Raw genomic sequence first — 16,615 nt, 5'->3', positions numbered from 1 at the left:
CCAATGGGCCCCAGTTCTTTGGCTCCCAGGAAAAAAATCCTTTGCACCGATCTAATTTTATTCTCCTCTCCATGCACCCTGCCCACTCTAAGAAATGGCAAACCTCTGAGAGTGGTGGTCTGTATCTGTGATCTAAGAACGTGTGAGGTGGAGGTGGGAGGATCAGAATTTCAAGGACATGCTTGGTTATATATTGACTTTAAGGCCAACCTAAGCTACCTACTATATGAAACTTTGTCTCAAAAAGACAAACGAAAAATTGCCAGCTGTCTTAGTTAGGATTTCTATTGCTGTGAAGAGACACCATGACCACAGCAACTCTAATAAAGGAAAAATTCTAACTGGGTGGCTTACAGTTCAGAGGTTTAGTCCCTTATCATCATGGAGGAACATGGTGGTGTGCAGGTAGGCATGGTGCTGGAGGAGAAGCCAAGAGCTAATACATCTTTCTTCGCAGGCAGCAGGAAGTGCTCTGAAACACTGGACAGTATCATGAGCATATATGAGACCTCCAAGCCGCCCCCACAGTGACACACTTCCTCCAACAAGGCCACACCTACTCCAGCAAAGCCACACCTCCTAATAGTGCCATTCCATATGAGCTTATGGGGCCAATGACATTCAAACTACCACACCAGCTAACACATATACCTTCTCCCCCCTGCCGCAACTTTTACTGCTAAATCATAATATAGCACTGATGATAGCATGCAGTTGTCTTTTTCTCTATGGTATTCCTCCCCTGCTCAGGCAAACCCTTTCTAGGAAGACAGCTGAACTTCAGTCGCATGGTTTATTACGCACAACAAAGGCTGCTAAATGCTGCCACAGCCTGCTTGTGATCCCATCCCTGATATTTTGGGGGATTGCAATATCTTTCCTATCCCCTCAGTCATTTGGGGGTTATCCACTGATTGACATTGTGGGTTCCATTCATTATAGGTACATGCTACTCCTTAAGACATAGCCACTATGGCATTTCTCCCACTGACACTCCACCCTTAAATAATCAGCCTCAGTCGCGAGTCCTTTGGCCATTGTGAGGAGCATTCAACTGCCCCTACACGAAGAACCACATCATCCTATACCACATGAGATAAGGTAGCCATACTGGAAAAAAACCACTGATCACGCCACTTTCAGACAGATGAGCTGTAGTTACAAGTCTTAGTCCTAATGATGGGAGCTATTCAACCGATCTTCCCTATTTGGATGCCAATTGTTCTGTTGGGTTTTCTGCTTTGTTTTGTTTTGTTTTTCTGAGATGGTATACACAGATATGTAGTTACCACACAGGAATTGCCTCTCTCTTTATGTATTTTCAGAGTGACTGGGCTAATTTACATTCCCACCAATAGTGTATTGTTTCTTTTTCCCTAAATCCTCACCGACATTTGTTAGTTTTTTAATCCTTGATGATAGGCATTCAGAATGGGGTTGAGATAGACTCTCAGTGTAATGTACATTTTCATGCCTATGTTGAGACTCAGATGTCTGTAGCTATACAAATTTGTGCCTTGGTCTTAATTTTATACTGCTGAACTATGGGCCTACTTTATGGCAATATAATGCTGTTTTTGTTATCACGTCACTAGCATAGTTTAAAATCCAATATTATAATACCTCCAGCATAACTCTTTTGCTCCAGATTGCTTTGGCCTTTCAGCATCTATCATGCTTCCGTGCAGATTTTGCAATTGTTTTCTCCTAGCTCTGTAAAGAATGACATTAGAATTTCATGTTAAATCTGTAGATTGCTTTTAGTAGTATAGACTTTTAAACAATATTAATTCTGCTGGTTTTTTTTTTTTTTGAGGTGGGGTTTCTCTGTAGCTTTGGAACCTGTCCTGGAACTAGCTCTTATAGACCAGGCTGGCTTTGAACATACAGAGATCTACCTGCCTTTGTCTTCTGAGTGCTGGGATTAAAGGCATGCTCAACCACCACCCGGCTCGAAATTGTTTTCTTGATGTAATTATTGGCAGTATAGAAAAGAGAAGGTGTAGGGAGAGGGTCATAAGAATCTATTTTATTCATGTTTGAAATTAGCGAAAAATGAGCTTAATTGATTTTTAAAATGTAAAAAAGTTAAAACCATTCTTAAAACTTTAATGAATTTTCTTTATTTTCGTTATTACAGAAGGAAGAACTAGCAATTGCAGAAATAGAAAATGAATTTATGCTTTTGCTGTGGAGAAATTTTGTTCTCAAACAAAAACTTACTTTTGAATAATAACATGAATTTACACTTATTTATTTATTGTTCTAGTTTACAAAATCAAAATTATTTTAACATTCAGTGAGTTGAAGTACCCAATAAGATTAGGGTAATGAAATTTTATTTCCACTTGTCCCTCAGTTTGGGTTTTCTTTATTGATTACATTTCCACTTTCATGTCTTGAACAGTTTTCTTTATTTCATTCCACTGTATATATTTTCATAGACTTCATTAATAGATTTATTCATATCCTCCTTAAGGTCATTGAGCATATTTATAATAGCTACTTTGAAGTCCTTGTCTTGTATTTCAGCTACATTGCATCTGTCAGGGCCTACTGTGGTGTGGGGTTGTTGAGCTCTAGTGGAGACATAGTGTCTGTTATTGATTGTGTTTTTACACTGGTGTCTAGGCATCTGGGTTTGTGATGATCATAATTTTAGATGCTGATGTCTGGTACACTTGGGTTTGTTGGATGCATGTCTTGTTCTTTGGTTTCTGTTGCCCTCTCTGGTTCTTCGGAATGGTGTGGCTATTGTGGGTTGCCTGGCAGGGAACGCTTCTGAGATTCTGCCAGGTGTTGCCCCTGGAGTTTCTGGGTATTGTGTTTCTAGGTATTGGGAACTTGCCACTCAAGAATGGGGATGGGGTAGGAGGAGAAATCTAAGGGGGTTCACAGGAGGGAGGAAAGCTGGGTGTGTTACCAGGATCTGCTGGGGACCCCTGGGAATGAAGTAGGGAAGAGAGGCCACAGCAGGTGATGTTCTCCAAAACGGGGAGGGGGGATAGGAATTGGAGGAGAGAAAGAAGAATGAAGGTTGCTTACCTGATTCCCTGGCTGGTGTGGACTGCAGGTTCCCAAGAACAGAATAATGTCATAGGTAGTTTTAAAATGATAGGTTTTAAAGTAGTTAAGGTCTGAAGACATTATAATCTCATTATAGTCACATTTGTAACCTATCAAGTAGGTTAGCAAGATGAACAGAAACTAAGAGGTTATATAAATCCCATCATTGAGTCTTGATTAATGCAACTACTTAAGACATAACATAAATCATCCGTATAAACAAATACAAATTAATACTCTATATCCTTCTCTGATGGAAGGATTTCAAGTGAGCAGGGGTCAGTATTGTATTGAGGAAATCAGTGGAGGTATCTCAAAGAAGCTAAGTTTCCTTTCCCAGTAGAAAACAACTACTCACAATGATGTTCCCAACTAGAATGATTTTTACACAATAAACAACTTGCTTCGTTTACATGTAGTCTTTGTACTTTCCAAAGGAAAGACCCCTGGTTAAAAAAGACAAAATAAATAAATAAATAAATAAATAAATAAATAAATAAATAAATAAATAAACAAAAAAGAACATACTAGGTAGCATCAGATCCTGGTTTGATCCAAGGACAGGCAGCAAGAGGATACCTGGTAATATTCAAAATGCAGCATCTCAGGCAGACTCGACACTGGTAAATTTACCTAGTAAGTCTAAATTGGCATTGTAGGAAAAGTTCTTTCTGGTGTCTGCCTCTGTTAAGTCTTGGGGAGAATTTCCAGTAGATCCTCCTCTTCGGAACAGAAATGCAATTTCACATGTGTTTTCCATTTTCTGCAGTGACATGTCTTGTTTGTACTCAGTTGAAAGTTGCTAGAAACAAAAATCAAGTACCTAATCTGCTTCACCTCACCACTACAAATGAGAGCCGCATTTTTATTGCTGGTGAGTACTTCTTTATAGCTTTCTATTGGAAATGTAATACACTGTCTTTTCATTAGAACCATTTAGTATATATTAATTTCTACCATATAACATTCAATTTCAGGGTAGCTGTATTTTGACATCATTATGACTGTAAAATATTTTAATAACCAGTATTTGACTTATGAAATAGATTAGTTCTGTATTACTGCTGGTAGGAAATGGTTTCATGGCTCATTGGAAAATTGCATTTATGTCATTTAATAAACTTTGATTACTACTTTATATAGAAAATAGAAATATTGCTTGTTATGTTGAAGACTGTTAGGCTCAGTACCACGATGATTTTCACACTTGGTCTTAGCCAAATGATCAAAGTGTTCAGTTAACATTATTTTCACACGTACCAAATAAAAATGTGGGTCAAAATTTCACTCCAAATCTCACATTTAACTTATATAACTAAATAAGCTTCATTGTTTGTCTACAAATATATTGAACCCTCTATATATGTGGGTTACACATCCTTAAACTCAGACAACATCATATCACAAGTATTTAGGGGAAATATATGTGTGTGTGTATGCTAAAATGTACAAACTTCACTTTTGTCATTATTTCTTGATCAGAAGGCTACCATGCTGATAATTAAGGAGTTTGTCAAGAGTTTTATGAAATGTATAGCATATGTCTTTATCAATATTCTGTAAATATTAACAATGTCTGATATAAATGTGACATTTTAAGGTCCACCTTAGAACATGAATTTAAACCCCAAACTGTGTCCATATGTATTTTAATTCTGAGATTACACTATACTATCAAGTCAATAAGTTATCAAAAAACAGCTTTTCAGAGGATGCCAACCATTTAGAATGAAGTTTCAGGGTTTTCCCCCCTTGTGATTTTTATTATCACATAGACAGTTTTGGTTTTAAATCCGGTTGAGCTCTGATATGTCTGATTTTCTTAGGATGTATTTACTGACATTGGATAATTATATGCAACATACTAGATAAGTAAAATTGCTATATTATACATAGTAAAATTGATTTTTTATATAAAATGAGAGACTTGATGATAATTCTTTTCACAAAAACTCTGCCCAATGTATTTCAGTGACCTCTTTATTTATCTTTTAAAAAAAATATTTGTTTATTTGCATTTCTCCCTTCTTGCAAGCAGGTCACAGAGGCCAACCGTATGCATATGATAGCAAGGTAAAAAAGTGTATGCAGTGGATTAAAGCAAAGTCTGATTCAGAGGTAAAGAACACTGCTTTTGGTGGCTATTACCCTTATCCACCAGTTCCAGAGACATTTCCCAAGTACAGTCGCTTCATTAGAGGTATTGTTATAATTGTCAGTTCCTTTATTTAATGTTACAAGTTTAATATGTGTTATTTCTATTAGTCATGTATATTCCCTTTGCTTACAGGAATGATCCTATGTGGACCATACCTTAGTGACAATAATTTTGTCCAAATATAGATACAAAATATATGTTATGTCTCCTAAAGCTTAATTCTTTTATTTTATTAGACTAAAAAAACAAAGAGAGAACGTAGAAGATGGAAGATAACTTGGGGATGGTATCTTGATTTAATATCATGGAGATCACCTCCAATGATTTAATGTCATTAAGATCAGCTCTGACATTGGAAATCCTATTGTATTAAATTACATAGGAAGAACGTTGTTATCTGAATGAGGTGCTACAAATCAGATATCCAGATGTTGATGGCTATGTGATGTTTCTCTTGTATATAGCATGATTGAGTGTTGATTTTAAATAAAAAGTAATACTAGAGTAAATGTGGTATTGAATTTGGAATTGGATTCGTGGTGAGAAGATTAACATTAATTTTCTTTTAAGCAGAATTGATATCGGGCAGTCAAAAGTTTAAAATATGTGTGTTCATTTTTAAAGCTGGAGATAATTGCATGTTTGGGAGACAATAAACCTTCAAATGCTGAGCTATCATCTATGTGTTGCTATCCTCTTGGGTGTCCTATGTTAGTAATATGTTATATATAATTGAAATCATGAAAATGTGTTTTCTGGGCAGTGAATAACCAATAATATATAGTTTGAAATATGATCTCTATTTTTTACATTTTGTTTTTATTTTTTATTATTTTATTACTTTAAAAAATACCAATCCAAATTCACACTCCCTCCCCTCCTCCCACTCTCTCCCCTCCTCCCACTCCTTCCCCTCCTCCCACTCCCTCCACACACCTTCCCACACCCCTCCAATCCTAAGAGAGTACAAGGCACCCTGCCCTGTGGCAAGTCCAAAGCCTGTAATATAGGTCCAAGGTCTATAAATTATCATAATTTATAATAATCAGTATGTACAGTTTCTGTTACAATAAAGACTAGACTAGAAACCCATATCACAATTGGAATGATACGTGTATTTTGCCTATTTTTATGAAAATTACTTAAGAGGATACCAAATATAAACACAAAGTCTCACAAAATTAAGTTCATATGGCAGGTTCACATTGTAAAACTACATCAAAAATCTAATTTGAATTTTTTAATTGCTTTAAATCATATTTTCCCTTTCAAACTTACCTTGTCTTGGGACTTGTTCTCTTGCAGCTGAGTTGCTCTTGACAGCTATAAGTGAAGTGAAGAAGGTGACCGAAGACTTGCAGTACAGGGAGCAGAGGCGCATTGCAATTCAGGGGATAATCGCTGCTATAAAGTACATCCCCCACAACCACTCAGCTGAGAGTGCCCCAGCATCAGAAGCACTTCAGGTATAGTGCCAGAGGATTCCCAGTACATCTCTGACAGCACAGTGATCATAATGGCCATTGATACTTTTATGTATTAACTTTCAATCTGAGAGAAAAATATATGAATTTTGTTCCTATTTCATGTCCTTTTTCTGTCATTTTTGGGCAAGGGACAAGCCTCTGCATTCTTAAGGCATAAGATCCTGCCTTTGATTTCTAAATAATTCAAGTCTGCTATGGATGTCTTTAATGGCTAGATGGAATATATGAGTAATTGTTGTGCTAACTTCTTTTAGGCTAAGCAGCAGGAAAACTTCCATGAGGAATATTTTACTTCTTTATCTGTAATGGTAGTTTTACCTATGTTCTGTAATACATAGCAATAACTCTCAAAATAGAAATGGTCACTAGAAAAGACTGATACTTGAATGTTCATATCATCAAGAGTTCATTTTCCCTGTTAGTTTACCTTCTTTTTTTTTTTTTTTTTTTTGGTTTTTCGAGACAGGGTTTCTCTGTGGTTTTGGTGCCTGTCCTGGAACTAGCTCTTATAGACCAGGCTGGCCTCGAACTCACAGAGATCCGCCTGCCTCTGCCTCCTGAGTGCTGGGATTAAAGACATGCGCCACCATTGCCTGGTTAGTTCACCTTTTTTAAAGCTATGTCTAGGAGTATTACTGTATATGTGGAAATAATCTTTTAATCTGTCTGGTCAGTTACAATAGACTAAGAGGACTTTTATCTTCTTTAAACTTAATACTAAGTAGATTAAAGCAATATGTATAAAAACAATATGATTATAACATTCTGTTCAACTCTTCAAAGTATGAAAGTTAGTATAGTTTTTCAGAAGAGAAAGCATTTTGTGAGTCTGTTTTAAACCATTTTTTTCCTAACACTTGGTTTTAGAATGACAATCGGCCCTCAACTTCTCAGGCGGTTAGAAGAGAAGGTCATCATTATGGAAGAGGTAGCAAAAGACCTCGGGATGACAGGTCAGAGGGCTCTCAGCATTCTCAGTCTTCACCTACAGTTTCGAGTGCCGGCGCAAAAAGAAAACTTATTCAAGGCCCAAGTGCTAATCCATAAGTCATTGGCTATATGTACATATATGCCTTCATTTTCACATGGAGTTCGCTACCGCACCTGACAGTCTAGTTTACCACCTTTAAAAATTATATTTACTTTATTTTCTTCGTGTGAGTGTTTTACCTGCAGACATGTAGGTATGTGTACCACTTGCTTGCCCACTGCCCATGGAGGCCAGATCCCCGAGAACTGGAGTTCCAGATAATTTTGAGGCACTGTATGGGAACTGGGAACCAAATCCAGGTCCTCTGCAAGAACAAGAGCTCTAAACTACCTACCCATCTCTCCATTCCCCAAATTTCTTTTCTCTATAAGGACACCATTCATACTACATCGGGGAAACACTCTGGTCTGGTACAAATTCATCTTTTCTTTACATAATATCTCATTATGTAGGCCAGACTGGCCTGGGACCTCTTCCTTTATTTAGCCTCCCATGTGCTAGAATCACAGACATGAAGTGCTGTGCAAGGCTATGATCTCACCTTAACGAATCACATCTCTAATTACTCTGTTTCCAAATTAGGTCTCGTTCTGATGTACTGAGTTAGAACTTCCATCATATGACTACAGCAGATTCAGCGTTCAGAACTCACATTTGCTTGCTGCCCATCTCTCTCTCTGAATCCGTGTACTTCACATACAAAAGCACTCACTCAATCACAGTAACCCTTCAAAGCCTTAACTACAATCTTTTTGCTGTTGTTGTTGTTGTTTTGTTTTGTTTTTGTTTTTCAAGACAGAGTTTCTCTGTGGAGCTTCAGAGCCTGTCTGGGAACTCACTCTGTAGACCAGGCTGGCCTCGAACTCACAGAGATCCTCCAGACTTTGCCTCCAGAGTGTTGGGATTAAAGGCAATGAGGATGCATGAGCTGGCTTTTTGCAGCTCATTCCCTATAGGATTCCCTGTAGGATACCTTGCTCAGCCTTGATATGGGGGAGGGGCTTGGTCCTGCCTCAACTTGGTATATCAGACTTTGTTGACTCCCCAAGGGAGGCCTTACCCTTTCTGAGGAGTGAATGGGGCATGGAAAAGGAGCGGGTGTGGGCAGGAGAAAGGAAGGGAGGGGGAACTAGGATTGGTATGTAAAATGAAAAAAAATTAAAGAACAAAAAAGAAAAACAAAAACTAAATTAAACTAAAAATTCTGAACCTTCACCTTCCTCAACTCTAGTTCCCAGTCTCAATGTAAAGAAAATCCAGGTGGGTCATCCTGGTGAAAATTCTCCAACAATTGACTGCTGAAAAGAGGCAAGGTATCCATCCATGCAGATGACAATGGTGCGGCAGGACTAGCACAAACGCTCCCCTTCCGAAAAAGAGAAACTAGAACGGAAGGCGGAATTATGAGATCAAAACCACTCTAAAACTTAGTGTAGCAAATTCCATTTGATTCTCAACAAATTCAGACGTATTGTGGGGATCAATACTGTGTCTTCCAGGCCTCTACGGTAGCTTCAGTCACTCAGCCCTGCATGGTTGCCCCACACTTTGGGACCAACGAGGTGACACCCCCTTTTCAGGATCATTCTTGCCCTTTCTTCTTTTTATAAGCATCTACTTATTTATTTTATTGTTTTATAATTATAATAGAAAGTAATGGATTTCATGGCGGTATTTTTATACATGCTGTGTTCTATTAGTTCTTAAGTTTGATACATATTTTGATCATATTCACACCCCTCCCCCAACTCTTCCCAGATTCACTCCTTTATGTCTCTAGCCATCCATTTTGTGTCCTTTAAAAACATCCTTCAAGACAGTTTTCTGCTGCCCAAATATTCTTGGGCATGTGGTCTTCCACTGAAAATTGGTTAACATACTCAGGGCTACACTCTTAGAGATTGTCTCTCCTTCTTTCATCATCTGACAATTGTCAATAGCCCTACAGATAGGATTGGGGTTGTGTATGCAACTCCCCTCTCAATACTGGGATTTGGTATGATTTGGGAATGCACACATTTTGTACATGCTGTTGCAGCCAGAATGAGATCATATGTTCAGGTGCCTTGCTATGTCTAGAAGATGTGGCTTCCTTGTAGCCATCTACTGCCTCTGGCTCATGAAGCTCCTCTCATCCTTCTTCTGCAATGATCCTGGAGCCTTGGGAGAGGCTGTGTTATATGTTCCATTTAGGATTGGATATTCTGTAGTCTCTTATTCTCTGCAATGTGACCAGTTATGCAACTCTGTGTTAGTGATAATCTTCTGCAAATGGAAGCTTCTCAGATGAGGGTTGAGAGATGCATTGATCTATAGTTATAGTGACACTTCCTTCAGAGTTAGTTTTAATACCATATCCATTTAGCAGTATAACAGTACTTGGTTCTCCCCTGGGACCTATTCCTGTCTACCAATATCTTCATAACCATTTGGGGGAGCAGGGCTTAAATCTATAAGAAGCTGATTAGAAGCTGGGCATGGTAGTTCACATGTTTAATCCTAACAGTCAGGAGGAGAGGCAAATGGATTTCTGTGAGTCGAAGTCTAGTCTGGTCTACACCACAAGTTCCAGGCCAGGCAAGGCAACATAAAGTGACTCTGTCTCAAAATACCAATAACAATACAAAAAGTTGGTTATTCCCACGATTTTAATGCCACTATTGTGTCTGTTGGCTGGCCTTAACTGGCTTCCTCTCCCTTCTCTTGGTTCCTGTCATATCCCCATAACCCCTTTTCTCATGTTTTCTTTCACCTCTTTTGTTCTTTTCCTGTCCCTTAAGATCTTTCCCCCTTCTTACTGACACATTTATATAATTCTGTAACCTGTACCACACACACACTAAAATCTGGGAACTGCGTGTAAAAGAGAAAATGTATTTGCCTTTCTGAGTTTAGCCTATTTCATTTAATGTAATACTTTGTAGTTTCATCCATTTTTCTAACAATTTCATTATTTCACTCTTCGTTACAGCTGAAGAAATTTCATAATTCATATTTCATCAGCTGATGAAAATATGATCTGATTCCATTTCTTAGCTGCTGTGAACAGTGACACAGAAAACATATATATGCAGATATCTTGGTGACGGAATATAGAGTCCTTTGGGTATATGTGCAGAATGGTATAGCTCGGGTATAACATTTGTGTTTTGAGTTGTGACTATCCTCCACTCTGCTTTCTATAGTGGTTCCACCAGTTTACATACTCCTCGGCAGTTTATAAGTTAATAAGGATCACTCTCTTCCCCTCACATCCTCAACAACATTTGCTGCCATTTGTTTGCTTAATGGTAGCCAATCTGAGTGCGATGAAATTTCACCTCAAAGTAGTTGTAAATTCTCCTATAGCTAAGGATGTTTAACCACTCTTAAAATATTTATTGTCCATTTGCATTTCTTTTTTTGGAAAACTCTATTTTATCAATAAGAAGTTTTGGATTCAGGTGATAAATTTTTTACAGTTCTTTATATATTCTGGATATCGAGCCCCTGTACGAACTATACAAGACAAAGATTTTCTCCTGTTCTGTAGGCTGGCTCTTTATTCAGAGTTTCTTTTGTTATTCAGAATACTTTTAAGCTCATGTATTCCCACTTGTCAATCCTTTGGATTATTTCCTGTGCTACCGGAATCCTTTGTAGAAAGTTCTTTCTCCCTTATAGCTCATTTCCTGTCTGTAGAATCCCAGAAGTCTGACATCTTTTCTTCATTTCATCCTGTCTGTATTTCCTCTGGTTTTTTAAACAAGTAAACCTTCTATTTTGATGGTTGATTGGATCTCTGATCATAAGTGTAATATTTTAAAGTTAATTTTTAATTTTATTACGTATATTTATGTACTGTGTGTGCTTGTGTATGTGTATACCTATATGTGGGCATACACATGCCATGGTGTACACATGGAGGTCAGAAGAGAGCCTTCAAGAGTTCTTTGTTCCCTTCTGCCATGTTGGTCTTGGGGATCAAACTCAGGTCATCAATATTGGTGGCAATCATCTTTATCTGCTGAGCCATCTCTCCAACCACATATTAATTTTAATTAGTGTACAAAATAATGGACTTCATATGATATCTTTTTTATTAAATGTTTTCATTTATTTTACATACTGACCACAGTTTCTCCTCCCTCTTCTCCTCCCACTACCTTCCCCCATCTTCCATGTACCCCTCCATCTGCTCCTCCTCCATCACCATTCCAAAAGGGGCAGGCCTCCATGGGAGTCAACAAAGCATAGCACATCAAGTTGAGGCAGCACCAAGCTCCTTCCCCTACATCAAGGCTGAGCAAGGCAAAGCTGCACAAGGAATAGGTTCCCCAAAATCAGTTCAAGGCCAGGGACAGGTCCTGATACCACTGCTAAGAGCCACACAAACAGACCAAGCTACACAACTGTCACATACATACAGAGGGCCTAGTTCATCCCATGCAGGCTCCCTTCCTGACAGTCCAGAGTCTGTGAGCTCCCATTAGTTCAGGTCAGCTGTCTCTGTGGGTTCTGCTGTCATGACTTTGACACCCCCCCCCCCCCGGTTAGTACAGTCCTCCTCCCCTGGCTAGTACAATCCTTCCTCCCTCTTTTCAAGAGGACTCCAGGAGCTGGGCCCAGTGCTTGGCTGTGGATGTGTGCATCTGCTTCCATTGTTACTGGATGAAGGCTCTCTGCCGACAATTAGGGCAGTCACCAATCTGATTACAGCAGATGGCCAGTTCAGGCACCCTTTCTACTACTGCTAAGAGTCTTCTTGTTTTTGTTGTTGTTGTCGTTGGTTTGGTTTGGTTTGTTTTTTTGTTGTTGGGTTTTTTGGTTTTTTTTTTTTTTCTTGTTGTTGTTGTTTTCGAGACAGGGTTTCTCTGTAGCTTTGGAGCCTGTCCTGGAACTAGCTCTTGTAGACCAGGCTGGTCTCGAACTCACAGAGATCTGCCTGTCTCTGCCTCCTGAGTGCTGGGATTAAAGACATGCGCCACCAGCGCCCGGCTTTGCTAAGAGTCTTATCTGGGGCCATCCTTGTGGATCCCTGGGAGTTTCCCTGGCACCAGGTTTCTCCCTGACCCCCAAATGGCCTATCACTATGATATCTTTATACTTGTACAAACATATACTTTACTCATGTTGGCCCTCTAACTACTGTCTGTCTCTTATCCTCTTCGCTGATCTCTCTCCTCATCAGATGGTCTAGCCCACTTCTGCTCTAATGTTTATGTGTGTATGTGTGCATAAATCTTTATTACATATGAAATAAAACTTGATATTTATCTTTCTTTCCCCATTATCTTCTGACATCTACACCTCTTCACTTCTCTTAGTCCCCTTCCATTCCCCAAATAATCTTCCTGTACATACATGTGCATGTGCTCGCGCACGCGCACACACACACACACACTGCATATGAGATAAAATACTATGTTTTTATCTTTTGTCTTGATTATTTTTCTGAACTTGATCATCTTCAAGTCATAATTTCAATTGTGTGTGTGTGTGTTCTCATACATCTGTATTTCCTCATGTGTGCATATGCACGTGAAGGCCTAAAGACAGCCTCGGGGATTACTCCTCAGTAGCTATCTACCTTGCTTTTCGAGCCTCATCTTTATTGGCCTGGAACTTGCCAACTAGGCTATGCTGTCTCTCCAGACAACACAAGGGGGCTGCTTATCTCTGCCTCCCCAACACTCCGATGACTAGCGCATGACACTGTGCTGAGCTTTTTATGTGGGTTCTGGGGAGAGAAATCAGAGCCACATGCTTGCGTGGAGAGCACTTTTCCAACAGAGCTATCCCACTGCACAGCTATTTTTCATACAAGACAAATCTTTGAGCAGATGGTTCTCCAGCCACACCTTTGATGATCTGTCCAGAGCAAACTTCCTTCCATTTTATATTTGTAGGTTGGCTGTTTCCCAAATATTTGAATTTTGGGGTTCTTTTCCTTGACAATTCCCCCTCCACTGGGTATCACTCTTTGTATATTTTAGTCTAAATAGGAAAGAGAGTCCAAGGCGTCCTCCCACATTTTGATTAGGAATACCCTCAGCTAAATATCTAGGTTTACCACTTATAAGGTCAACTTTCCGTGCACACAGAATAGAGTATGAGCAAGTCATTTGAGACTGCATAAGAAGGATCACCTTCTCAATAACACACTTTTTATTTCTGTCTGAAACTCTAGCAGAAAAGCCTGTCATGTCTGTATTCCTAGGCACGTTTGGTTCATAACAGTGTTGTCTAAGAAGATAAGGAATTTCTGCAGCTCATTCCTCATCCTGAGCCCAGTGAAGTTTTCCTTTGAACTTTAGATTTCTACAAACATCTCCATGGAATTCTAGACTTTTTCTATTACACATTTCAGATTTAACTTAGAATATAGTTTCAAAGAAACGTCCACATTTTTTAATTCTTGACATTATAATTGCATCATTTTCCCTTTTCCTTTCCCCTCTCAAAACCCTCCATGTGTACCCCCTCTTTCAAATTTATAGCCTCTCTTTTCTTTACTAGCTGGTAGCTATGTGTCATAACAGCATCCCACATCCCAATACCAAAACATGTACTAGCATATTAAGACTCTTACATCAGAATACAACCAAACTGGCTGGCTTAAACAATGGGAAAAAGGGCATTTTCTAATCAACATTTTTATAAATATATGCAATATATACTGCCTAAGGATTGCAAAGCAGATGTATTTTAACTATTTTATTTATTTTGGGTTCCCCCGAGAGTTTTATTTTCTTAATCATTTGTAGAAATAATACGTTTCACTAATTTAAAATTTAATACCATGAGCCAGGCAGTGGTGGCACATGCATTTAGTCCCAGAACTCTAGAGACAGAGGCAGGGTGACCTCTGGGAGTTTGAGGCCAGTCTGGGCTACAGAGCTAGTCCCAGGACAACCAAGGCTACACAGAGAAAGCCTTTCTCGAAAAAATAAAAAACAAAAAATTAATAACATATAAAATATATCTTGCTAAAATTTTATCGTCAAATGTTGCTTTCATCATTCATGGATGCTCCTTTATAGTCCATTAGTAACTAGTTATAAGAATTAAGAACATAATGAGACTAAAGAAATACACTGATAAAGTAAAATGAGCAGTATAATGTAACATGACATTTCTGTATCTTTTAAATTATTTTTAGTTTTTAATTTAATTTTGAAATTATGTAATTACATCATTTTCCCCTTTTCTTTTTTTCTTCAAAGCCTTCCATATACTCCTCTTTTGCTTTCTTTCAAATTCAAGACCTCCTTTCATTAATTGTTACATACATATATGAATGTGTGTATACACATATATTCCTAAATGCATAGATACAGCCTGCTCAGTCTCTGAAATGTTGCTTGTATGTTTGTTTCCAGGGCTGACCATTTGGTATGGGATAGCCAATTTGTATGCTTTTCTCTAGAGGAACTATTTCTCCCACTCTCCGCCTCCAGGGCTTTCCCTTGTCCACTTCGGCATGTTTAGTGTTGTTGTCCTTATTCTCCCATTTAAGCAATCCTGCTGATGAGACTTTATGAGTGTAGCTTCTGACATTACTGGGAGACACAATTCACAGCAACTTCTTGATCCGCTGGCTCTTGCAATCTTTCCAACCATTCTTCTTCAGTGAACCATGAGCCTTGGGTGCAGTAGAGTTTTGTAGATATATTCATTAGGACTGGACTCCACAACTGTACATTTTTATTGGTTGTGGTTTTCTATAATGGTGTCCAACTGTCCCAAAGAGAGATTTCCTTGTTGATGGGGTGGGGACTACACTTACATTTGGGTATAAGCACAAATTATTAATATAATGCAGCTACATATTATATTAGCTTAGCAGAATGGCCGTTGTAGGTTTTCCTCAAAGACCCATGAGTTCACTGGTCCTGGTGTAGTTGGGTTTTTTTCTTACTCTTTGCTCTTTTGGGACCCGCCACCCAGCTCTCAAATAAACACACAGAGGCTTATTCTTACTTATGGATGCCAGATTTGTAGCCAACTTTTCATAACCTAAATTATCCCATTCCCCTTTGCCTCTGGCTTTAATCGTTCTCTATTCTGTACACCTTTCTTTACTTCTTACTCCATGGCTTGCTGTATAGCTGGGTGACTGACTCCTGGAGTCCTGTTCTCCTTCTCCTCCTTGATCTTCTCTTCCCAAATTTCTCCTCCTACTTATTCTCTCTGCTTGCCAGCCCTGCCTATCCTACCTCCTGCCTAGCTATTGGCCATCCAACTCTTTATTAGACCAATCAGGTGTTTTAACCAAGCAAAATAACATAGCTTCACAGAGTTAAACAAATGCGACATAAAAGAATGCAACCTGTCATTGCAGCATAAAAAAACACATGTTCCATAGCATAAACAAATGTAGCACATCTTCAACTAATATTCCACAACACCCTGGGTTAGGTTTCCAGTACCAGTTATGATTTCCCACTTGGCAAGCAGGTCTTAAGTCCAATTAGAGAACTGTTGGTATTGAAGCCACTACTATCCCTTTAGAGTTATCCTGCCATGCCGGTCATTGCTCTGTTTCATAGACATCATAGCTAGATAGGACTGTTGGTTGCCTCCCTCCTTTGGAAGCTGCATGGGGCCTTCTGGTACCATGAAAGCTAGTCCTCAGGCAGGAGGCTTTCAGGTTAGATTCAGTTCAGCGAACTCTGAGCCCTATATCTGAAGTACATGGTGTGTTCAGGAATAGGGAGTTACCTTCCACTTCTGGAGAGGGGCACCCAAAGAAAATAACAATAGTGTTTATTGTTTCCTTTAATTTTGGAAATGAAGCAATATTTCCTCATCACAAACTGTTGCAAGAATCAAATGGAAATATTTCTCTTTTTTGTGTTGTTTTTTTTTTTTTTTTTTTTTGTTGTTGTTGTTTTTGAGATCGGGTTTCTCTGTTGCTTTGGAGCCTGTCCT

General features: G+C 38.8%; 1 protein-coding gene across 1 annotated transcript in view; it reads left to right on the top strand.

Annotated features, from left to right (window-relative positions):
* The window catches only part of Radx (RPA1 related single stranded DNA binding protein, X-linked), a 79,761-nt gene that overhangs the window by 19,522 nt on the left and 43,624 nt on the right, over positions 1 to 16,615 (top strand). The window contains 4 exon segments of the mRNA XM_057760438.1: positions 3,836 to 3,940; positions 5,105 to 5,266; positions 6,530 to 6,690; positions 7,579 to 7,772. Of these exon segments, the coding sequence (XP_057616421.1) occupies positions 3,836 to 3,940; positions 5,105 to 5,266; positions 6,530 to 6,690; positions 7,579 to 7,772 (622 nt within the window).

This window comes from Chionomys nivalis, chromosome X, assembly GCF_950005125.1.
Source record: "Chionomys nivalis chromosome X, mChiNiv1.1, whole genome shotgun sequence".
NCBI lineage: Eukaryota > Metazoa > Chordata > Mammalia > Rodentia > Cricetidae > Chionomys > Chionomys nivalis.
Note: the sequence above shows the minus strand (reverse complement) of the source record. Positions and strands in the feature narration are given on the sequence as shown.